This window comes from Mesoplodon mirus, assembly GCF_964341445.2.
Source record: "Mesoplodon mirus genome assembly, chromosome: 13".
NCBI lineage: Eukaryota > Metazoa > Chordata > Mammalia > Artiodactyla > Ziphiidae > Mesoplodon > Mesoplodon mirus.
In genome coordinates this window covers 23,220,988-23,244,142 of record NC_138989.1, presented here as the reverse complement: position 1 = coordinate 23,244,142, position 23,155 = coordinate 23,220,988, and the positions used below count along the sequence as shown (strand labels likewise).

Genomic DNA, 23,155 nt, shown 5'->3' with positions numbered 1-23,155 from the left:
CAGGTATCAGGAGCCCCTTCATATTGTGTGTGTGTGTCTGTCTATCTGCCTCTCCGTCTGCAGGCCCCTTCTCCACACCCTTCAACACGTGCGTGCACGCACACACACACACACACACACACTAGCTCTCTTTCCAACCCTTGAGCAGAAGACACGAGACACAGCAAGGGGCAGCCTCCACTTTCTCCACCACAGAAGCTCTTGAGCAAAGCAGATCAGCTGGAAGAGGGTTGACAAAGGAGACAAGGGGGGAGCAAGGGAACTGGACAACTGTCCTTTGGGCAGAAGCCCAGTCCTTGCCCTGTCCCTGCCTCCTCCTTTTTTTTCAACCTTAAGGCTGGTGTTGTGAATCAGCAAGTGTAATTGTGAAAGCAGGGCCCTTCAGTTAGACTCTCTTGGAGCTGCTTTGCCAGAGCAGGAGTACATGAGGCCTTGGCCCTGTGGAGGACAGCACTGATCTCTTTGGCAATACCTTGCATCCACCCTGGGTTTCTGAACTACTTCAGTCTGAGAAGGGATATTTCAAGGGAAGCCATTGCTGTCCCTTCTTTTTTAATTATTTCTTTAAGAGATCAAAGTCAGATCTTCAGTGTCATTGGAATCAGATAAAGGAGAAGAAGGAGACTCCAAAGACCGCAAGGGTAGATTGTGAAATGTGATCTATTTTGATGCTTATAAAATATCCCTGTTACTCAGGCCTAAGCATGGAAAGGATTATGGAAGAGTGCCTCCCCCTCTTCCCGGTGGTCCAGGAGTGGTGAGGACCACTGTGTGGCCTGGGAATTATGGGAGGAGACCTGCTCCTGATGCCTGGGTCAGGAGACTCTGCCTGGAGAGGGTGACATCTGCCTTATGGTGGACTTAGTTCTGGGAGGTCACTGCAGTCAGAGGGAGGGGACAGGGCTCATTGTGTGAGGTTGAGGATGGTGTGAGGGAAGAATGCAATTCGAGGGTTGGGAAGAGGGTGGCCGGAGATGCCAGCAGAAGCCAGATCTTACAGGCCCTTCGTGCCGTGGTCAGGAGTTCAAACTTGCCCTTGAGGATATTGCTAGGAGGGTTTTATGAGGAAGAGCAGAGGTTGGTGGGGAGACAGCGCAGTCACTCCCCGCCTGTCAGGAGCAGGTGGGCACAGATGGTCAGGGAGTACCTTCACAGGTTGAGGGGTCAGATGGGAGGTGCTGAGGAAGCTCCTGCTGGTGAAACTCAGTTTTCTGGAATCAAGGAATGAAGCGGCCTCCAGGAAGGTGTATACACAAAGTCCAGCCACCTAGTGACTTGCTTACTCACCCAGCCCCATCTGGCCTTTGATCTCATTCATTTTCAAATCCTCCAGGATAGGGTGAGGGCTGCAGGGTTATCATTAAGGCAACCGAGGACAGACCTGCCCAAAGACAGAGGACACCTAGAGGTCAGAGCACCCTGACAGTCAGCCAGCCTTAGGTCCTGGGATTGTAGTGGGATGAGGAACCCAGGCTCTTCTTAAGGGCTGGGGCATTTTGCATCATCATGTCCCCTAGCTAGCTGTGATCCTCCTTCCCTCCCCCCTTCCCCCACCCATTTGGGCAGCCAGGACACTCGGTTTCTGTTCCAGTTACCATATGCTCTAACCTCCGCACTCACAGCAGCAGCACTTGGAGGATAGTGAACACTTGGGGAGGGGCTTCATTTTATAGGAATAAGTGCAAATGTGTGGTAAATCTATCTCCAGGTCCCGGCAGGCCTCTCACCTTGGAGTAGGGATTAGTATGGCTAGCAGATTCAAAAGCAGAGGGTAAGAGAATTTCTAGAGAAATTTCTCCCTAGAATCTCCTCACATTACTAGAGGCGTGGCCTGGCAAGACTCCTGGATTGTAGCACCCAGGTTTCTTGAGCAGAGTGATCCTGTCTCCTAATTTTCCTGGATGACTAGCTCCTATTTACAAAGCCAGTGCTGTCATACAAAGGACAGTGCCCAAGTGTGATCATTCCCTGGGGATGGCAGGGTGAGCTGGTTTGACCAGGGAGGGTCTTTTACGTAATTTGCTGGGCAGAGGTGCTTAAAAGGTTAACTTGTACTGAGCAAGGTCCCTCCCTCACCCTGGGGAAGTTTCTAGGCTGGGCCAAAGCTCTGTGCCAGCGGGGCCCAGGGCCAGGACTGCTTTAGTGCAGGCAGGCTTAGGAAAGAGGAGAAAGGTCACAGAACATGCTGGCAACCATTTGTACTGCGTCCTCTCCACTCCTACTGTCTTTTCCCAATTCCTACCTTTCTCTTCTCTTTTCAGGAAACATCTTTCTCCAACAGCCAAGTTATTACAATGACCTGGATGAAACCATGCCCACCATCCTTCAGGTACTGACTGACTCTCAGCCCTGCCCAGGGGAGGCAGAGCCCTTCTCCTGCCTGCTGATGTTTCTCAACTTTCCTGGAAGAGTCGGGGAGAAATCCCCCCCACCCGCCACCCCAGATACACCTCCAGACTGTCTCTTTGTTGCACCCCTCACCTCGCTCCTTTGAATTCATCCTTTCCTCTCTTGAACAGGACTGAAATCTAAGGGCTGTCCAGCACTCATACAGAAAGAGCTTGGGGTGCATTTTGTGTTGTTTGTCAACAGCCATCTACCTCTAAGGATACCCCTGTACGTTTCTCAAATCAGATGAAATAATGTTCATTGTAGAAAATTTGGAAAATTTTAAAAAAAGAAAAAAAAAACAGAAAGAGGAAGATTAATCTCCCTCCATAATCCCACCACCAAGAGATAACCACTGTTGACAGTAACTCTTAGAATTTTACATGCTAGCATACTTAAAATATAGCACAATCAGTTAAACACTTACCTGATTTTATGATGGGCTCTGTTTTCCCCTCACTGTTGATTTGTCTTTTATTTCAATATAGTTCCCATAAATCGCCATCTCCAGGGGATCCAAAAACATATGTTACTGACTGTAACTCTTAAATATTCATCACCATACACTTGTCCAGTCTATCCAGGTAATATCCACAGGATTTACATACATTTTGTCATTTTAATCCTCACCACAATCCTGCAAGAAGGATGCCCCCATTATTCCACTTTGACACAGATTCCACTCTGACCCCGCTCTCTGAGAAGGTCACTGTCTCAGCTGGTGTCCCAGGAACGCTGGCATATATTTAAAGATTCCGAGGCAGTTTTCGGATCACCAGTCCCTCGCTGCAGGGTGGGGGTCCTAGCTGCTGGCTCGACGGGATGTGGGAGAGTCATCTATTGTGTTTCACAGGTCTTCAGCAATATCCTCCAGCACTGTGGTTTGCAAGGGGACGGGGCCTGCGCCACACCCCAGAAGCTTGAGGAGAGGGGCCGGCTGACCCCCAGCGACATGCCTCTCCTGGTGAGGTTGCCCTTCAGCCCAGCTTCTTTCTGGCCAGTAGAAGGCCCAGCAGCTTCTTCCCCTGCTCACAGCCCTTTATCCCAACCCCACCGGCAGCTGTTCCCGTCACACAGGTATAGAGCATTTCAGCAGGCCTTCTCTTTTCACTGGGAGCTTCATTTATGCAGTAGCAGAGGGAACAGGATGGAGGTTTAGTCTTCACATAGTTCAGGTGGACAGGTTCCTTGGTGCGTTATTCATTGAGCCTTTCATCCACCGCGCTGGTTTGCGGGGAGGAGCCCCTAGCACGTGCCAGGCCCCAGGCTGGGCTGTGAAGGTGAAGCAGTGAGCAGAAGCAGACATGGCGCCTGCTCTCATGGAACTCAGAATCTAATGGGGATGACAGACGGGAGGTAAATGTTTAAGGAGCCTGGACGTGCGTCTGGCCCTGTGTTAAGCACCAAAGTTAGAGGAGGAACGAAGCAGCTGTGAGCTGCCCTCCTGGAGCTTGCGATCTCGTGGGAGAACAGGCCTTAAACAAGTGTTTCAGAAAAGGGCACACCGAGCGCTGTGGGAGCAGGGCATGTTACCCCTCTGAACCGCAGGGAAGTCTCTACAGATAAGTCTCCTCATCTGTAAAATGGAGATCCCAGCCTGCTTGTTAGCATCATCGTGAGAATCAGAGAAGCCTATGAGGACGCACTCCCTGTTCTGTACAAGCGCTTCAAACTCTAAGGAAAGTGGGGTGGGCTATTCTTGTCCTCACTGGGATGTACTTTCTGTGTGGGACCTCAGGCGCTGTCTTCAGATTCAGGGACGGGTTCTCCTTCAACTTCCAAGAGAGAATCGTATTAGCCCAGGGGACCTCCCTGACGGTCCAGTGGTTAAGACTTTGCCTTCCAGTGCAGGGGGTGCGTGTTCGATCCCTGGTTGGGGACCTAAGATCCCACATATGCCTTGCGGCCAAAAAACCAAGACAAAGCAGAAGCAATATTGTAACAAATTCAATAAAGACTTTTAAAATGGTACACATCAAAATATATATATATATTTAATTTTAAAAAAAAGAGAGAGAGAGGGAGAGAATCGTATTAGCCCAGAGCTAGAAGTCACCCTAGAGATCCCCGGCTGTGCATCTGTTGGAACTACAGTAGCAAGACCCGAGCTCCCCAGATCGTGCTTCTAGAGATGGACAAGCCAGTCTTTGCCCGGGACATCCAGCATTCACCTGTCTGTTGGGGACCCCCGGCTTTGTCAGCTTTGTCTCAGACCCTCTACAGAGCTGTCCCTGGGGGCGGAAGAGAATAATGCAGTGTTTTCCTTTGGCGACAGGAATTAAAGGACATCGTTCTCTACCTTTGTGATACCTGCACCACACTCTGGGCCTTTCTGGATATCTTCCCTTTGGCTTGCCCAACCTTCCAGAAACACGACTTCTGTTACAGGTACAGAGGTAGTTCTGGCTGTTGAAGTCGAGGTTGGAGTTCACATCTTCGTTCAGCAAGTATTTATTGGGTGCTTAGGATGCACCAGGCCCTCTTCCAGCTCCTGCCTGTGTGGAGGCTGCATTTGAGAAGCACTGCTATTTGGGGCTAAGAACAGGGGAGGGGAGGAAGAAAAACACCAACCCAAGAGTCGGGCAGTTTCAATTCAGTCCCATTTTGTTTCAGAGCCCCTGTCACAGGCAGTCACAGGGAGTGAGAGATGATAAGGAGCGGGCTGAGGACTTCAGCCTCCAGCCCAGGGAAGAGCACACATGAGGACGTGAGCAGATGTGCGCCCGTGTGGCGCCAGCTGTTGGGGCCGAATTATGAACACAGACGAGGGAGCAAAGTTCTATCTGGTGAAATAAGAGAAGGTTTCAGGGCGACCCTTAAATGAGGTCTTAAGAATGAACAGCAACCTTCCAGGCAGAGAAAGGTTTCCATGGCCGGAAGGGCATTCAGGCTGGCAGAGTGAAGCCTGTGGAGGCCCAGCTTGTGTTCCGGGGAGAACAGGGGAGTGGAGTGTGACACGAAGGGCGGGTGTGGGCGTGGGGAGCAGGCGACAACCAGAGACGGCTCCAGGGAAGTCAGACTTGGTTTGATGTGTGCTGGCAGGGAGTGGGGCCTTTATTGTGCAGGCAGGAGGGAGGCCCTGGAGGCTTTTATCCAAAGAACTCATAGAAAGATCCTGCTGTGATGAAGAAAGATACCAAGGGGGATACCGGGGTGGGGAGGGAGACCCTGTTTGCCCACTTAGCACCGTGGGCATCTGTTCCGTGTGCAGTGAGAAGGGGGTGCGCGGGGGGGTGGGCTGGTAACTGGCACACTGCCTGGCAATGGCAGAAGGTGGGGGTGGGCTGCCCTGTTCTCAGTGGCCTCTGGCTGTTCTTGCCAGGCGTCTCTCCCCACCATTCGCAGGAGCTTCTGGGAGCTGCCCAGACCCGTCCACCCAGCCCTCTGTCCATTCGGTCATTTGCTCATTTTGTTTCAACAAAACATTTATCTAGCCCTGGCATGTGCCAGAGATGGCAGCTTGGTGCCCTGAGCCCGCCTGGATCTCCTCAGCTCCCGAAAATCAGACATGAGGATTGATTGGCCTCCCGGAGAACGTTAGAATAAAGCACTGATCCATACTTTCCCCAGAAGGAAGGGGTTAGGATGGGACTCTTAAAAATGTTGTCACAGTTTTTAAAAGGTATCTTTTCTCATGGTAAATGTGACAAATGCTTGTAGGAACTTTGGGAAATCCCCAAAGGTAGGAAATGAAAATCACTATGAGAGATCATGCTGTTCTTAGACTTATTTTACTCACCATAAGCATTTTCCCATTTTGTGAAAGCATCTTCCCAAACATGGCACAGATGGCTTTGGAAAGGGTCTTTGGAGATGGGAGGGTCATTTCTGGAAGAGCTGACTTTCCTGCGAGGTACCCGTGGCGGCAGGGGAGCAGCTCCACCCATCTCAAGATGAGGAGGAAGAAAAGAAAACACTCTTGACTGAGAGTGACCCTGCCTTTGGCAAATGACACTGCCTCTGACCCACAAACAGCCTGGGGCTGGCTCAGCCTGTTCCAACTGTGCTGGAGGCCAGGAACACCCGCTGAGCGAAGCAGCCCCTCAGTCCCAGAGGGCTCTGGTCAAGGGGCTACCTCCCCAAACAGCCCTCTAGCTAATCTCTCTCAGAACAACCTTCTCCGCCCTCCTCTCTTTCTGTCCTTTAATTCTGTGAAGGAATAATACATTCACATGGTTCAAAACTCAAAAAGTATAAAATACACATTGAAAAGCCTTCCTCTCCCCCTTCCCCAGTTCTGTTCCTCACACACAAGCATCGTGTTAGTTTTTTTTGTGGAATTTTCCAGAGATATGCATATAAATATGCACATATAAGCAAATATACACATTATAAATCTCCTGCCCTCTTTTTAATATTTAATATACTGGCATATCATGAGGACTGTATGTACTGTTTGCATTTTACTTTTAAATTTAATGTACATCTGTGCATAAAGCACCTTCAGTCTTTGGTATGGCTGGGTAGAATTCCATTGTGTGGGGCACCAGCCCCCAGAGATTTAGGTTTTTTCCAGCTGTTTGCTATTACAAAAAAAATTGCCGTAAAGAATAACTTTGCACACAGGTCATTATGTACCTCTTTACAAGTATATCTGAGAAATAAATTCCTAGAAGTAGAGTTGTGGGAACAAATGGTATATGCATTTAAAATTTTCACAGATCTCACCAAATCACCCTCTATAGGGGTTGTTTCAGTTAACCCTCCCACCAGCAGTGTATCCTGGCAACGCCTGACTCTGCTTGAGCCAAACTACCCTCTCTCTCGTCTTCTGGGTGCCATGCTGTGGGCCTCGAAAGGCCTGCCTCTTTGGGCCTGCTTACCCTCTGCTACGCACAGCACTGCACTAGGAAAAAGTTGTCAGCAGCCAGCCGATTGACAGACAGATGTTTACAGGGTGCCTGCTGCAGATTCAGCACTGTCCTAGGCACGTCAGCTGCATTTCTGGCTTTGGGAAGCTTAAGATGTTCAGAGATAGAATTACACCCCAGAAGAGAGGTAGCTGCATTTTAAGTTGTAAAAACACGATCTTCTGAGTACTGTGCATCTAGTTCCGGGGAGGAGTAATCACAGGGGTGAGCGTGATCAGGAAGCGTGTGGCTGGGATGAAGAGTTTCTGTTTTCGCTTTTGTTGAAATTTTTATTGGAATATAGTTGATTTACAATGTTGTGTTAGTTTCAGGTGTACAGCAAAGTGAATCAGTTATACACATATATATATATATATATATCTCCATTCATTTTCAGATTCTTTTCCCATATATCAATAGGTTGCTACAGAATTTTTTTTTTATTTATTTATTTTTGGCTGCATTGGGTCTTCGTTGATGTGTGCGGGCTTTCTCTAGTTGTGGCGAGCGGGGGCTACTCTTCGTTGGTGCGCGGGCTTCTCATTGCAGTGGCTTCTCTTGTTGTGGAGCACAGGTTCTAGGCACGCGGGCTTCAGTAGTTGTGGCTCATGGGCTCTAGAGCACAGGCTCAGTAGTTGTGGCGCACAGGCTTAGTTGCTCTGCGGCATGTGGGATCTTCCCAGACCAGGGATCGAACCCCTGTCCCCTGCATTGGCAGACAGATTCTTATCCACTGCGCCACCAGGGAAGCCCTGTTACAGAACATTGAGTAGAGCTCCCTGTGCTATACAGTAGGTTCTTATTAGTTATCTATTTTATATATAGTAGTGTGTCTATGTTAATCCCAATCTCCTAATTTAGGGGATGGAAAGTTTAAATCTGAGTTGAGAAGGGGTGGCTGTGAGGTTGCTGAGGTGAGAAGCAGGGTTGGCTATACTGTGCCAGGTACAGATGTACCAGAGAGGAGTTACACTTTGATGTCATAGGAGGTAGGGAGCTGCCGGCAGTTTTTGAGCAAGAAAAAAGTCACCTTGTATTTGTTTCTCAAACCCCAGTGAGTCCTGGGTGGCCTTCTCATTGCTCTGTTAGAATGAGCCTATCTGGGCCTTGGTTTCCCATATGAATGGGGGAAGTAGCTCCAGGGCACTTCCCATGAGGCTCTTCCTAGGACCAGCCACTGTGGGACAATCTGGGGTGAACTTCAGGAAGAGCCAGGGTGGTCCCGAGAGAAAACTGTGGTGACAACTTGGGAGCAAGAAATAGGCCTTCCCACTCCCTTGAGTTTGCTTTGCTTTTTCTAATGAAGTGTGATATTTGTGAGCTAATCCAGCCTTTTACCCACGTGTGCCACCACAGGCTAGCTTCCTTTTACGAAATAGCAGTTCCCGAACTGGAGTCTGCAATTAAGAAGAGGAGGCTTGAAGATAGCAAGTGAGGCGGGGACAAAACTAAGAGTATTGTTGTGGGAGAGAGAAGCCCCAGCTCGGGCCCTGCCCTCCGTGGGCCTTGGCATCCCCATCTCTAAGCAAGGGGGTGGGACCAAGGGCCATGCGGATTTGGCTGGTGCCTCCCTACCTAATGGCCTCCCGGCCTCGGTATTGAAGCCTTTTCCCTTCAGCTGTTGCTCCAAGCTCTTATTGACCTGCTGGTTCCTGACCCCCTGTTTGAGCTAAGAAGTGGCCCTGGAACCAGCCGGCCTCTCAGAGCCTGTAGCCTTTTGCCAACTGCCGTCAACAGCGAACTGTGAGGCTTTCCCAGCCCCTGGGGGCGGGGGCAGGGGTTGGGGGGCAAGGGGCACCTGCAAATGCTGGAAAGAAGTTCCCTCGGTGCCTTTTTTGCCTCTCAAATCTACTTCTTTTTTCTCTGTGGCCTTCAAAGGCTGCTAGGTGACCTGTGGCAGAGGCTCTCCCATTCCAGGAAGAAGCTACTGGAGATTTTTCACATCCTCCTGAACCAGATCTGCCTTCTTCCAGTCCTAGAAAACAGGTAAACACTCGGGAGCCACTGCCCCACCCAGGGGGAAGAGCCCCCTCCCCAAGCCCAGCAGAGGCATTTCCCTCACTTCATCTTGTCCCTCCCCTGCTCCAGGGTTGCTGAGCAAAGATGGGAAACTGAGAAAAATGCCTCTTTCCTCCAACTGGCTGGAGGCCTGGCAGAGGGGTGGGGTGAGCGGGCGAGGAAGGGAGCTGCAGATTGTCTGCATGGAATGAGCTCATCTTGTCTGTGTCCTGTTCCAGCTGTGACAACATTCAGGGCTTCATTGAAGAGTTCCTTCAGATCTTCAGCTCCTTGCTGCAGGAGAAGAGGTGAGCGTGTGGCTGAGTTAGGACGGGCCCGTGGCACTCCCACCAGCCCCAGGAGACCTTACGTAATAGAGCCCCTGGCATGTGCTCACCACAGTCTAAGCTTCTGGGATTTGTGGTTGGGCAGCAGACACGGGGAGTGGCCGGCAGCAAACCAGCCCCTGTGGCTCCAGCCCTGTCTTCCCCGACACCCTCTCCCCACCACCCCCGCTGTGCTCTCTCTGGCAGGTTCCTCCGGGACTATGATGCGCTCTTCCCCGTGGCCGATGACATCAGCCTGTTGCAGCAGGCCTCATCAGCCTTGTATCCTTCCACTGCAGCCCCTGGGACGGGCCTGACCTGACCGGGTCAGACCCACAGGAGTGGAGGGACATTTGGCCCCAGAACACACGGCCAGCCTGCCCTAGACGCCCGCCGAGGCCCCGGCCCCAGTCTCTGGAGGAGATGACTGCTCTGATCCTTGGGGCAAATACAGCCCTACTTACCCTAGTCTTTGCTGAGCATCTGGACCTGTGTGACCAAGATGTACTCAGCCCTGCCCATCACTGCAGGATGAGAGATAGATAATTGAATAGGCAGTTAGGGTGTCATATGGGAGAAATTCAGAGTCAGGGGAAACCAAGGGGGCCTTCAACCCAGTGGAGCTTGGGGTGGGGGTGTCACACGGAAGTGAAATCCAAGTTGAGAACAGCGCAAGGAAGAGGAGGTAGCCAAACCCTGAATTAAGTGTTCCCAGGGGACAGCGGACAGAGCAGGCCTGTCTGAGGAGCCCACAGATGTTGTGTGCAGATTGCAGAGGGCTGAGGGGAAGGGGTCTAGCAGGAGGGGGTTTAGGCCATGGCAGATGAGCTGGGGCTGGGCAGACCTGCATGGCCCAGGGATGGCCCTCACTGAGAAGTTTGGGGTCAGCCCTGCAGGTGCTGGGGAGCCATGGAAGGGTGTGAAGCAGAGGGTGACATTGTCAGTTTCATACTTTGGCTGGTGGGGGGTTGGGTTAGAAGTAGAGTGAGGGGGTCTAGGGCAACTCCCCAGCGTCTGGCTTGGCAATACCCAGGGTAGTGGAGAGGGAGGAGGGGCAGGAACGAGCAGGCCCAAGGGCCATTTTGGTGGCTGGGTAGGTTGCTCAGTCCTGTCTCAGGGACACCCTGTGGGCCCCCAGCCTTTGCAGAAAGCCCGCAACTGGTTCGACAGGAAGCCCAGTGGTAGTGTCCCCACCAGGCCCTCTTCCTGGGGGTCAGTGCAGAGGAGGAGCTGCTGGCTTGTCCAAATGCCATGTTCCAGGATGCTCTGCTGCCAGCCCCTGGCCCTGTCTACCCAGAGCTGCTTTCTGCTGAGTGGCAGGTACCGGGTTTTCAGGCTAGTGTGGCTCTGGTCTGCCTGGCCCGTTTCCTCATGTAGCCCAGGTGCCTGTGATGCCCACTGGATGCAGCCCAGACAGCCCCTGGCCGAAGCTGTACAGTCAGATGCTGGGGATGAATTGAGAAACAATGCTGCCTCGGAGCTGCCCTCCCGAGAGACTCCTTAACACGTCCTCACAGAGACGAGACTCGGACCGCCTACATCCTCCAGGCAGTTGAGAGTGCATGGGAAGGGGTGGACCGAAGGAAAGCCACCAATGCCAAAGACCCACCGGTGGCTGAGAATCCTAACGGGGTCGTGGAGGCGGCGGAGGCGGTCAGCAGACCGTCTTCGCTTCCCCAGAACTCTGAGGAAGAGGAGGTGTGTGACAAGAGCAGTGCTTCCCCTGCTCCCCAGCCCCTCCTGGCCCCATCGAGAGGTTGGGGCAGCGGGAAACCTCCCTTCTTTGTTCCTGCTCTCAGGGAAAAGGGTTTCTTTTGGAGTTGACAGTCTTGAGCTGCTGGTCAGCTCTGCGTTGCCTTTAGAGGGTTCTGAGCTGCGGGCATGCTAGGCGGGGTGTGAGGAAGGCAAGTCGCTTAGCTGTCAAAGCCTCAGTTTCCCCTCCATAAGACGAAGCAGTGAAATTCCATGTGAAATCCTTGTTGGCCCTCTCCTCTAAACAGAGTGGAAACCTCTGATCTAGTGCTTTCACTCCAGGTTTTTCCAGAACTCACCATCGCCAAATCTGTGGCCGTACTGATTGGCCACTGAGCCCAGGACTCTTCCCTGCATGTCAGGAGGCACCATGATGTGGGGATTAAGACCACACAGTCTCTGGGGTCAGGCAGCTCAGGGACGTATCCTGGTTCTGCCACCTGCCAGCTGTGTGGCCTCAGGCACGTCCCTCACATCAGCCTTGGTTTCTCACCTGTAAGGTGGGGACTGCCACTGTCCCCACCTCCATGTGGCTGTGGGATGATGCTCAGAGCTGCTGTGTGGAGTGAGTGCTCTGAGCCTGGCTGGCCCTCAGTGCTCCATTGACAGACGCTGCTGCTCTTCCTGTTAGACCCTAGGCCTCGTGACTGCTGTCCCAGGACCTTGGAGAATGACAACCCCTTGTGCCTCCCCGCACCACCACCCCTTTTCCCCGTTTGGCTTATTTCAGACATGGAGGAGTTTTACTGTTGTTTTTTTGATTTGTAAATTTCCTTAAAAGCCTAAAAAATTAAGCCACTTCGAGCTGTCTATACACTGAATACCCCTCATTGAGGCAGAGATCATCAAAGGAGAGCATCTCCACGTAGTCAGGTCTGGTGGTTGCTGTTCCGCTCTGACATCAGTCATCAACCCGTCAGAGCAGGAAAAGGACTTGATTCATAGAAGCCATGGCCGTTTATGGAGAGCCTAGTCCATGCCAGGCACAGTGCTCTGTGTTTTTTGTGCAAAAGCACACTGCCCCAAGTCACACAGCCAGAAGTAGCTCAGCTGGTAAATCGTAGAGCCCCCTTTCACTTAAGTGACTTGGCTCAGGTCCCTCGGCCAGGAGGGACAGGGCTGGGACTCAGACCAGGTCCCCTGACTCGAGACCAGCACTGTTGGGGGCCGGTTGCCCTGTCACTGGCCCAACCTAGCCTTCCTCTACTTCACTCTGGCTCTTCCCACAGTGCCTGGGGGCAGCAGCTGCTCCAGGCCCCGCCGTGTGTGGCGTGGAGCTGGACTCACTCATCTCCCAAGTGAAGGACCTGCTGCCAGACCTTGGCGAGGGCTTCATCCTGGCCTGCCTGGAGCACTACAGCTATGACCCGGAGCAGGTGATCAACAACATCCTGGAGGGGCGGCTGGCCCCTGCCCTCAGCCAGCTGGACCGCGGCCTAGACAGGTGGGAGAGACGGGTGGGAGGAGGCTCACAGCGTCCAGCCTGCCCCGGGGCCCTTGTCAGGGGCCCTTCTTAGTTCCTCTGCCTCCCACGCCTCCTTCCCACGTGTCCCGGGACTCAGCTCGCTTTCTCTTCCCCACAGCAGTTTCCCAACCATGGAAGCTAATGTCCTCTTTGAGGAAACAGAAACCTCAGGCCCCGGAGGTCCTCACATGCCCCCTGCAGGGCAGAGTGGGCACCGCCGGACTGCCCTGCTCCACCTTGTAGGAAGACCCATTAGAGCCACAGGGATGTGACCAAGGGGTCGACAGCCTTCAGAGCTCTGACGTTGCTGGCCTGCCGTGTCATTGCCACCTTCCCAGTAGATTCCTGAGGGAGGACAGCCAAAGCTCACTTCCTTCACAACCACCCTTCTTTTTTTTGGGGGGGGGGGGCTGCACCGCACGCCTTGTGGGATTTTAGTTCCCGACCAGGGATCGAACCTGGACCCTCGGCAGTGAGAGCGCAGAGTCCTAACCACTGGACTGCCAGGGAATTCCCCCATACCCACCTTTCCTGAGTTGGGCCCACTGCTTCCCTGAAGGCCCCGGGAGGCAGAAGGAATGAGTGCAGGAATGGATGTTTCTTCCATGAATAAATTTTGTTTATTGAATGAATGAATGAATGAATGAAGTTAGCTCTGCCTTTGGACAAGCTCCTCAGCCTCCGTGTGCCCATTTTACAGGTGAGGGCACTTGAGGCAAAAAGAGCTTGAGTGACCTCTGACTATCTCATAGCGCTGTCGTGAGCAAGACCTGTGTGAATGGCATGCAGGACCAAGGGACACTTTGTATGAGGGGTGGCCGCCTACCCAGGCAGGGGCACGATTAGACAGGATTGGGCAGGTTTTTAGGCTGTGTCCCAGGTGTGGCTATTGAAGGGGGGTGGAGTCTCTGACGGATAAGACATGATGGGGGGAATGGGTGCAGATAGACATCCACTAGCAAGGCCCCCTGAAATGGATTTCTGTGCTGCCCCCCAGACAGGTGAAGCCAGACCCGACTCCCCTGCTGGCATCTCGTCACAACATCTTCCAGAACGATGAGTTTGACGTGTTCAGCAGGGACTCAGTGGACCTGAGCCGGGTACACAAGGGCAGGAGGTGAGTGTGGTGGGCCGTGGGGTTCCAGGGACCCCAACTCTGCAAGTGCAGAGAGAAAGCGAGAAACTCAGGGCCCCCATCTTGATGGAATTGGTCGTGGAGCTTCAGCTCGGGGCTCCCCCCATACCTGGCACCCATGTGCTCCCAGCAGCCGAGCTCAGGGTCTCTAATGATCCCGCTTTAGGCTCCAACTCTGCACACAGAGTTAGTGAGTCCTCCTTGTTGACAGCAAAAGGCCAGCGGGACCGAAACCAGCCCCTCTTCCCTTCTTACATCTTTGGAGGTGTCCGCCACTGAATCCCTGGATGGGAGAGCTGGGCAGTGCTTCCCAGCAGCTGCTCCTTGACCTGAATTTTTCCATCTGGTGACAAAATGAGCAAATAAAGGACCTGTCCTGAGTGAGCTTTTCAGAAGTGAATGTATTCCATTTTAAGGCCTTTCCACTTAATGTTTTGTCTATGTCCTTCTTACTTTTCTGGCATTGAAAAGTCCATTCATCATTTATTCAACAAATATTTGCCTGGTGCTTCTAGGCCCTGGATTTATTAGGTGCTGGGGATGTGGTGGGGAGTGAAACAGGCAAGGGCCCCTGCCCACGTGGAGTTTGCACTGATCAGCTTGGCGAACAAGCAACATGAAATTGCAGATGAAAAAGATTCTCCAAGGTGGAGGTGCACAGACTTCCAAGCCTCTAGTTGGGGCTTCAGTCCAGGCAGAAAGGCTCCTTGGAGAAAATGATGTGGGACTGACTGTGGAAGGACGAGGAAGGGTCAGTTGTGCAAAGGGGGCAGAAGCTTTCCAAGCAGAGTGAACAGCAGGGGTGGTGGCCCCGAGGACGTGGGAGCATGGTGAGGGTCGCCTGAGCCGATACATTATGTTTTGGAAAGATCACCTGGCTTTGGAATGGAGACCGCTTGGAGGGGCTGAGAGTCAGCAGCCACATGGCACGATGGAGAATGGCGGGATCAGACACCGTCAGCTCTGCACTAGACCCCCAGCGTTCTCCTGCATGGGGCTGCTGCACGGAATCCAGAAATCTAGGAACCGCTGGATGAGTCCAGCCTGCCCTCTCCCCCAACACGTAGATGGAGGTGGTGAGGGTCAGAGAGGGGAGAGGACCTGCCCCGTTCTTGGGATAGGAGCCTCAGTGCCAGAAGCTCAAGCTGTTCCCCATTCCCAGGGCTGTCCAACGCTAGAAGCGTGGCTGACTGCTGGCCTGCGTACCCGCCACAGGGCAACTATAAAGCCATCTGGCTGGCTGGACAGGAAGCATTTGCAAACTGCTTAGTCACGCACGTTGCAACATCCCCAGATCCCAGGCTGGCGATGTTCTCCTGTATCAGTGGCCACTGTTCCAGGCCAGAATGGCCCTGCCATGGGGAGAGGGGCAGACGAGGAGGGCTGTACCCCTGCTCGAAGGAGCTCCCGGCTGCCTGGCTGAGAGACCAGGTAGCAAATGTTTACTGAACTTGTTGTGCCGGGTAGCCCGGGCAGAGTCTCTGTTCATGTGTTCATTATTTATTTATTCATACAGCAAATATTTATTAAGTGATTCACTATCTCCAGATCCTGTGCTAGAGACACCAGGAGACAAGGTGAGCAGGGTGCCCAGGCCTCATCCTCAAAGGGCACAGAGACTGTGGGAAAGACTTAGGACATTAAACGAGCCGTGACAGAGTGGAGAGGTGCCAGGATGGGGCACGGAGGGGCCTCAGTGGGGACCCCTGTCCTGATGCGGGCAGGGCAGTGGGGCTTAGGGCCTTGGCCCTGCCTTCACGGAGCATGTGAGAAATTAAGTAGCACAAGGCAGACCACCCTTGAGTTAAAATGTGTGTGTGTCATTAAACCAGATACGATATACTCAGTGGCTCAAGTAATAAGGAAATCTGTCCCCTTGCGTCACAGGCAGTCACAGGGTAGGGAAGTCTAGGCTTGGTTGACCTGTGGTGCAGCCACATCATCAAGGGTGCATCTTGCTCCCTCAGGGCCACTGGGTAACTGCAGCTGTTTCAGCTGTGACGTCCAGAAATGACACAGCCAAGAGGAAGTCTGGACCAGGTCTTTCTGCATCTCTCTTAGAGGCCAGGAAGCCTTTCCCAGAACTCCCCAGATTCCCCTCACATCTCACCGAGGAACTGGGTCACAGGGCCGAGGTCCAGGGCTCCCGGAAAAGGGGGAAGGGGGAGGACCTGAGCAAAATGAGGGTCTGATAGGAGTGGGGGTGCGGTAAGGGGGGGTTGTTGGGTAGACGCCAAGCACATGTGCCACAGGTGTATAGTAGCTAAGGAAGGAGGCGGTGTGTGTAAGGTGGGGTCCCCTAACTCCTTTGGACTGGACAGTGGTGCCCTGGAAGATAATAAGTGTTCTCTCTCAAATTAGTTCTATTGCCAAAAATGTCTGTGCACCCCGTGTGCCTCCTGGAGAGTCACAGGGCACATTAGTACATTAAAGGCTCTGACAAGTCCTGTAGTGAAAGAAGTAGGATTCCCTTTGCTGAGCTCAGCAGGTGCCAGGTCCACTTCTGCTCATTGTCTGATTTCATGCTCACATCATCCCTGGGAGGCAGAACTAAGTCTTGGCAAGGATAAGGGGCCAGCCTGTGATCACACCACTCAGGAAGTAGCCAAGTAGACTTGAGTCAGGAGGCCTGTGTTATGGCCGTGGCTCTGCTGGTAGAAGGTGTGTGACCTTGGGAAGGTTACATTGCCTCTCTGGATCCCCTGATTCCTCACCTGGAAAAGGGGGTGTTTATTGCCTCTGCAGACCCTTTAGAGGTTCAAAAGTGGGTGTCACCCCACTAAGGGCCAGTTTGAGTTGGGCCTTGAAGGATAGGCTGGAGGAAACAAGGAGGGAAAAGGTGGCACGTTTCAGGAGAGCCCGTGTGTTCCCTGGGCTTGTAGGAGGCCAAGGAAGCAACTTGCTCCAAATACAGTCTCCGAAGCTACTGCTGCTTGACTGATGTTCTTGCTCTCAGATGGATCCTTTTTTTTTTAACATATTTATTGGAATATAATTGCTTTACAATGTTGTGTTAGTTGCTGCTGTATAACAAAGTGAATCAGCTCTATGTATTCATATATCCCCATATCCCCATACTCTTGCGTCTCCCTCCCACCCTCCCTATCCCACCCCTCTAGGTGGTCACAGAGCACCGAGCTGATCTCCCTGTGCTATGCAGCTGCTTCCCACTAGCTATCTATTTTACATTTGGTAGTGTATATATGTTCATGTCACTCTCTCACTTCGTCCCAGCTTACCCTTCCCCCCCTCCGTGTCCTCAAGTCCATTCTCTACGTCTGCATCTTTATTCCTGTCCTGCCCCTAGGTTCATCAGAACCATTTTTTTTTTAGATTCCATGTACATGTGTTAGCATACAGTATTTGTTTTTCTCTTTCTGACTTACTTCACTGTGTGTGACAGACTCCAGGTCCATCCACCTCACTACAGATAACTCACTTTCGTTTCTTTTTATGGCTGAGTAATATTCCATTGTATATTTGTGCCACATCTTCTTTATCCATTCATCTGTCAATGGACACTTTGGTTGCTTCCATGTCCTGGCTATTATAAATAGAGCTGCAATGAACATTGTGGTACATGACTCTTCTTTTTTTTTTTTTTTTTTTTTTTGAGGTACGCGGGCCTCTCACTGCTGTGGCCTCTCCCGTTGTGGAGCACAGGCTCCGGACACACAGGCTCAGCGGCCATGGTTCATGGGCCCAGCTGCTCCGCGGCATGTGGGATCCTCCCGGACCAGGGCACGAACCCACGTCCCCTGCAATCGGCAGGCGGACTGTCAACCACTGCACCATCAGGGAAGCCCATGACTCTTTTTGAATTATGGTTTTCTCAGGGTATATGCCCAGTAGTGGGATTGCTGGGTTGTATGGTAGTTCTATTTTTAGTTTGTTTGTTTTTTTTTTTTTTTTTGCGGTACGCGGGCCTCTCACTGCTGCGGCCTCTCCCGTCGCGGAGCACAGGCTCCGGACGCGCAGGCTCAGCGGCCACGGCTCACGGGCCCAGCTGCTCCACGGAATGTGGGATCCTCCGAGACTGGGGCACGAACCCGTGTCCCCTGTATCGGCAGGTGGACTCTCAACCACCGCGCCACCAGGGAAGCCCTATTTTTAGTTTTTTAAGGAACCTCCATACTGTCCTCCATAATGGCTGTATCAATTTACATTCCCACCAACAGTGCAAGAGGGTTCCCTTTTCTCCACACCCTCTCCAGTATTTATTGTTTGTAGATTTTTTGATGATGGCCATTCTGACTGGTGTGAGGTGATACCTCATTGTGGTTTTGATTTGCATTTCTCTAATGATTAGTGATGTTGAGCATCCTTTCATGTGTTTGTTGGCAATCTGTGTATCTTCTTTGGAGAAATGTCTATTTAGATCTTCTGCCCATTTTTGGATTGGGTTGTTTGTTTTTTTGATATTGAGCTGCATGAGTTGCTTGTATATTTTGGAGATTAATCCTATGTCAGTTGCTTTGTTTGCAAATATTTTCTCCCATTCTGAGGGTTTTTTCATCTTGTTTATGGTTTCCTTTGCTGTGCAAAAGCTCTTAAGTTTCATTAGGTCCCATTTGTTTTTTGTTTTTTTTTTCCCATTTGTTTACTTTTGTTTTTATTTCCATTTCTCTAGGAGGTGGGTCAAAAAGGATCTTGCTGTGATTTATGTCAAAGAGTATTCTTCCTGTGTTTTCCTCTAAGAGTTTTATAGTGTCTGGTCTTACATTTATGTCTTTAATCCATTTTGAGTTTATTTTTGTGTATGGTGTTAGGAAGTGTTCTAATTTCATTCTTTTACATGCAGCTGTCCAGTTTTCCCAGCACCACTTTTTGAAGAGGCTGTCTTTTCTCCATTGTATATTCTTGCCTCCTTTATCAAAGATAAGGTGACCGTATGTGCGTAGGTTTATCTCTGGCCTTTCTGTCCTGTTCCATTGATGTATATTTCTGTTTTGGTGCCAGTACCATACTATCTTGATTACTGTAGCTTTGTAGTATAGTCTGAAGTCAGGAAGCCTGATTCCTCCAGCTCCGTTTTTCTTTCTCAAGTTTGCTTTGGCTATTCGGGGTCAGATGGATCTTTTCCTGGCTGTTTTTTTGGGTTTTTTTTGCGGTACGTGGACCTCTCACTGTTGTGGCCTCTCCCATTGCGGAGCACAGGCTCTGGACACACAGGCTCAGTGGCCATGGCTCATGGGCCTAGCCGCTCTGCAGCATGTGGGATCTTCCCGGACCGGGGCACGAACCCGTGTCCCCTGCGTCGGCAGGCGGACTCTCAACCACTGCGCCACCAGAGAAGCCCCCTGGCTGGTTTTGCCCCTGATTTTCGTTTCCTTCTCTGGCTCCAAATGAGGTCATGGGGCCAAAGCCACACTTCTTGGATGGGGTACCCAGGGCACCAGGCTCCTCTGTCCTTACCCGTGTCCTCTCCTAGGACCCAGCTGGGGCAGGTGCAATTTGCCAGGCTTCTCTGTGGTGCTGCTAGGAGCAACATAACCAGAGGGCGCACCGTGTGAAAGAACCTCCCTACTGCCGGGACTGGGGGCCAGGTAGACCAGGAGCTGTGAGATGTGGCAGAGAGAACAGTGACAGCTCTAATCTATCCTTGGTCCCCTGGCCCAGCGCAGAGCCTGGCGCCTAGCAGGCCCTCAGGAAACGTGTGTTGATTGAATGGGTGTGCTTCTGCCAGTGGCACCAACCACGTGGACATGCTTGGCCCCTTTCATTTCCTCTCTGCCTCTTTTCTCTCCAGCCCTCAACGTGGCAAAGAGAGCCAGGTAAGGGCCGAGGCCACAGTCAGACGCCCCCTCTCCTGGCATGAGCTGAAAGATTCCCGTGGACCAAGATTTTTCCCTGGTCCAGACAAACGTCTCTGCACCATAGAGCCTCCATTACCCCTTCTCCAGCTCCCCCACTAGGCCCCCTGCACCGCAGTTCATTTCTCCTTTCCTTGTGTTTCCAGGACATGCTTGCCTTCATCTAGCACACTTCTGCTCTTTGCCATTAGACTGAGCTCCTTAAGGGCAAATCCAGATCTTACTCTTTTCTGAATCTCTCCCTAACCCAGCTTTAGCACCCTGCCCAGCATATAGTAGGCCCTTTATAAAAACGGTTGAAGGAAGCAAATCCTAACCCGCCATGCTGGGGGCTGCAGTCCTGACCTGCACCAGGCTCCCAGGCTAGACACAGCCCACCAGACTCAGGCGCCTGCCCCTCCCTGCACCAAAAGCCAGATAATAGAAGATTTTTATGAATGCTATAGACTTTGTGTCTCTTCTTTTTTTTCCCCTTACCCTTGATACATTCCAGAGGCCCGATTTCACAGCTAAGCTGGATTTTCTTTCCTGGCGTCTCATATTGATTTCCCCTGCAGGGCTAGAAACTACATTCCACAGGCCTATGTGTCTGACAAACCAGGTTTTTCTACAGATTTGCAAAACCCGGAGTCAGGAGGCCTGAGTCCCCGCTATGGCTGTGCTACAGCTCACTGTGTTCCCAAACACGTCTCTCCCCTTCCCTCCCCTGCACCCGACTTTCCTCCCCTGTGATATTACAGGAGTTAAACTTTCAGACTTTTTCCTACCATGCAGTCTGACATGGAAGATTGAACTGCAGGACGGACGAGGCCCTGTGCTAAATCAGGGGTGAAAGTGAGAGACCAGGACCCCTCCTTGCCCCTCACACCCTGAGGCCGCCTAGGGCTCCCCTGAGCTCACTAAGAAAGCGACATGTGGCCTTACTCTTTCTTCAGTTTGTGTTTGTTTTAAAAGATTTGGATAACTCCAGGCCCCTCCTTGGAGTAACCAGCCATTTGGCAGGGGGCTTACTAGCCCTCTCTCTGTGCATTTACGTGCATAGATAGGTATGTGCCCACAGGAGGAGACAGTTGTTCTGGTTTGCTTTCTGCTTTTTATACAGATGGGATCATACTGTGAGTTTTTCTCTGCTTGCTTTTTTCCTGGAGAATGTCTTAGATTTCTTTCTCCATCAGCACAAATAGATCACCGTCATTCTTGAGAGCTGCCGCCCAGCATTCTGTGGCACAGAGGGAGCACAGGTCCTTTGGCCATTTCACCCGTGATGGACATGAGTTGCTCTCCGTTTTTCACTGTTAAAAACGATGCTGAAAAGAAAATCCCCAATCAGACCTCTGTGCGCACATGGCCAGCGTTGCTGCAAGGTGGACGTCTTGAAAGGGAGTCTCCCAGCTGAAGCGGGGGGCATGTTTTCCACTTTAACAGCTGCTCCTGGGGTGCCCTCTAGAGTGGCTGGACCCAGTCACATGGGCATCAGCAGCGGTGAGCCCCACACCCCCACCAGTGCTTGATCTCAGTTTGTGGCGGCCTGAAGCGGGGAGAAGTAAGCCATGGAGGCCGCAGCCCCTTCCCATGCCTTCAAAGCCTAATGGTTTTCTTTTGTGCCTCCTTGCTGTTTCCTCTCGGTGCCAGGAAGGAGGAGAGCGCGCGGAGCCTGCTGAACGACAAGCGTGAGGTGGTGGCGCAGCGGCGGCGCTACGAGCAGTACAGCGTGGTGGTGGAGGAGGTAGGCGTCCCCAGGCCACCGGCTGTGCTGCGGGGGGAGACCAGCCAGCCCCGGGCCCCTCAGACCCACACTTCTGCCGTCTCAGGTGCCAGTACAGCCAGGGGAGGACTCGCCTTACCGCGGTGACGACTACGAGGATGAGTATGATGACACATATGATGGCAACCAGGTGGGCGCCAACGACGCAGACTCAGATGATGAGCTCATCAGCCGCAGGTGAGGCTGTCAAATTCCAGGGGCAGAGCGGCCTCCCGCAGCCTCTTGTTTATACAGATGGGGGAGCCAGGGCCCAGGTCACGTGAGCAAGTCAGTGGCAGAACCAGGGCCCGAACCCAGGCCTCCTGACTCCTAGTCCAGTGCTCCCTCCACCCCAGCCACCCCCTTGGCCGGTTGGTCCAACCTACCCTGAGTGAGGCAGCATTTATTGGGTCTCATGCAGGAGTTTTACATTTTTCTTCCTAATTTCAGAAAACTTTTCCCAGTGAGATCTTATGGAGATTCCCCAATTCCCCGGTAAAAGCAGAGCTGCCCTGACTAGAGAGAACTGGAGACCCCCACAGCCCCAGCTCAGTCTCCCCAAAGTCCCCGCGTCAGACCCTGGTACCCACACAGAATCCAGGGGCTGGAGCAAAGCTGGCTTCAAAAACACTTTGGTTTTTCCCAACCTCCTGAGCCCTTCCCCAACCTCTCCTCTCACCCAGTGGGGTTCCCTCCTCCCTGACGCTCACTCTCCAGGTTTCTAGTCTTTGATCTCACTTTCTCTCTAAACCCTCAGGCCCTTCACCATCCCTCAGGTGCTGAGAACCAAAGTGCCCAGAGAAGGGCAGGAGGAGGAAGAGGAGGAGGAGGAAGCTGAGGACGAGGCCCCCAAGGTACCTCCTTGGCAGGTGGCAGGTTAAGGGGAGGGTACACTCCTGAGAGGTGAATCAGGATCTGCGCCCCGCTTCCCTGAACCTGGCCTTGAGGCGGCTCCAGCATTACTGCCCGGGAGGGTGGAGGTCCCTCTGAGCCCGGGATGTCTGCTTGGAGAGCTGCTGGCTTAGAACCCACCTCTGCTGCCCAGTGAGGGCCCAGGGGATGGATCAGAGGCTGGGCCTTCGAGCTGCTGGGTTCATTAGGCCCAGGAGCCTGGGGCCCAGGAGAGGGACAGCTGTTGGCCTCCGTGCCCAGGTTGGCAATTCTTGAAATCAGAGAGGCGTTAGAGCCCAAGGGCCCTTTGGAGGTCATCTGGGATGATGGGTTTGAAAATTCTGTTTTTTAGCCACTAAACTTTTTCTTCAAGTGAAATCTTAACTAGAGTCTCATAAAATAGATAAGAGCAGCGCTGCTCAGGTTGAATGGGGCAGCAGCCTGGGACCCCTGGATCCCCCACCATGTCCTCCCGCCAGGGTGACAAATTCAGATGTGTCCGGGGCCAGGCCACCAACGTAAATGAGTAGCGGGGCCTGATGGAAACTGAGGTGGGGGGACACACATGCCCTGCCCAGGGGCTCCTCAGCACTGTGGAGGCCCGGACCCTCCAGGGCTTTCCCTTCTTCCAGGTAAGGGATCAGCCTGGATTTTTATGTCAAATCCTGAAGTTTTCAAAAGTTACTAATTCCCCTTGTTTTGTTGTTTTTGTGAAACAGCCCGGGCCCCCAAAGCCTGTCTGTGGTCCTTGGGTCCTGCTTTCTCCCACTAGTCCAGTCTCTCCCCACCTTGG

General features: G+C 52.4%; 1 protein-coding gene across 6 annotated transcripts in view; it reads left to right on the top strand.

Annotated features, from left to right (window-relative positions):
• The window catches only part of ASCC2 (activating signal cointegrator 1 complex subunit 2), a 39,987-nt gene that overhangs the window by 14,468 nt on the left and 2,364 nt on the right, over window positions 1-23,155 (top strand). For all 6 annotated transcript variants that reach the window (XM_082640644.1, XM_082640643.1, XM_082640641.1 and 3 more), the window contains 13 exons: window positions 2,262-2,329; window positions 3,242-3,352; window positions 4,664-4,776; window positions 8,595-8,669; window positions 9,117-9,224; window positions 9,476-9,544; window positions 9,770-9,844; window positions 11,080-11,260; window positions 12,544-12,758; window positions 13,777-13,896; window positions 21,360-21,453; window positions 21,539-21,669; window positions 22,229-22,325. In XM_082640644.1, the coding sequence (XP_082496770.1) occupies window positions 2,262-2,329; window positions 3,242-3,352; window positions 4,664-4,776; window positions 8,595-8,669; window positions 9,117-9,224; window positions 9,476-9,544; window positions 9,770-9,844; window positions 11,080-11,260; window positions 12,544-12,758; window positions 13,777-13,896; window positions 21,360-21,453; window positions 21,539-21,669; window positions 22,229-22,325 (1,457 nt within the window). The remainder of the gene's footprint in view (window positions 1-2,261; window positions 2,330-3,241; window positions 3,353-4,663; window positions 4,777-8,594; window positions 8,670-9,116; window positions 9,225-9,475; window positions 9,545-9,769; window positions 9,845-11,079; window positions 11,261-12,543; window positions 12,759-13,776; window positions 13,897-21,359; window positions 21,454-21,538; window positions 21,670-22,228; window positions 22,326-23,155) is intronic.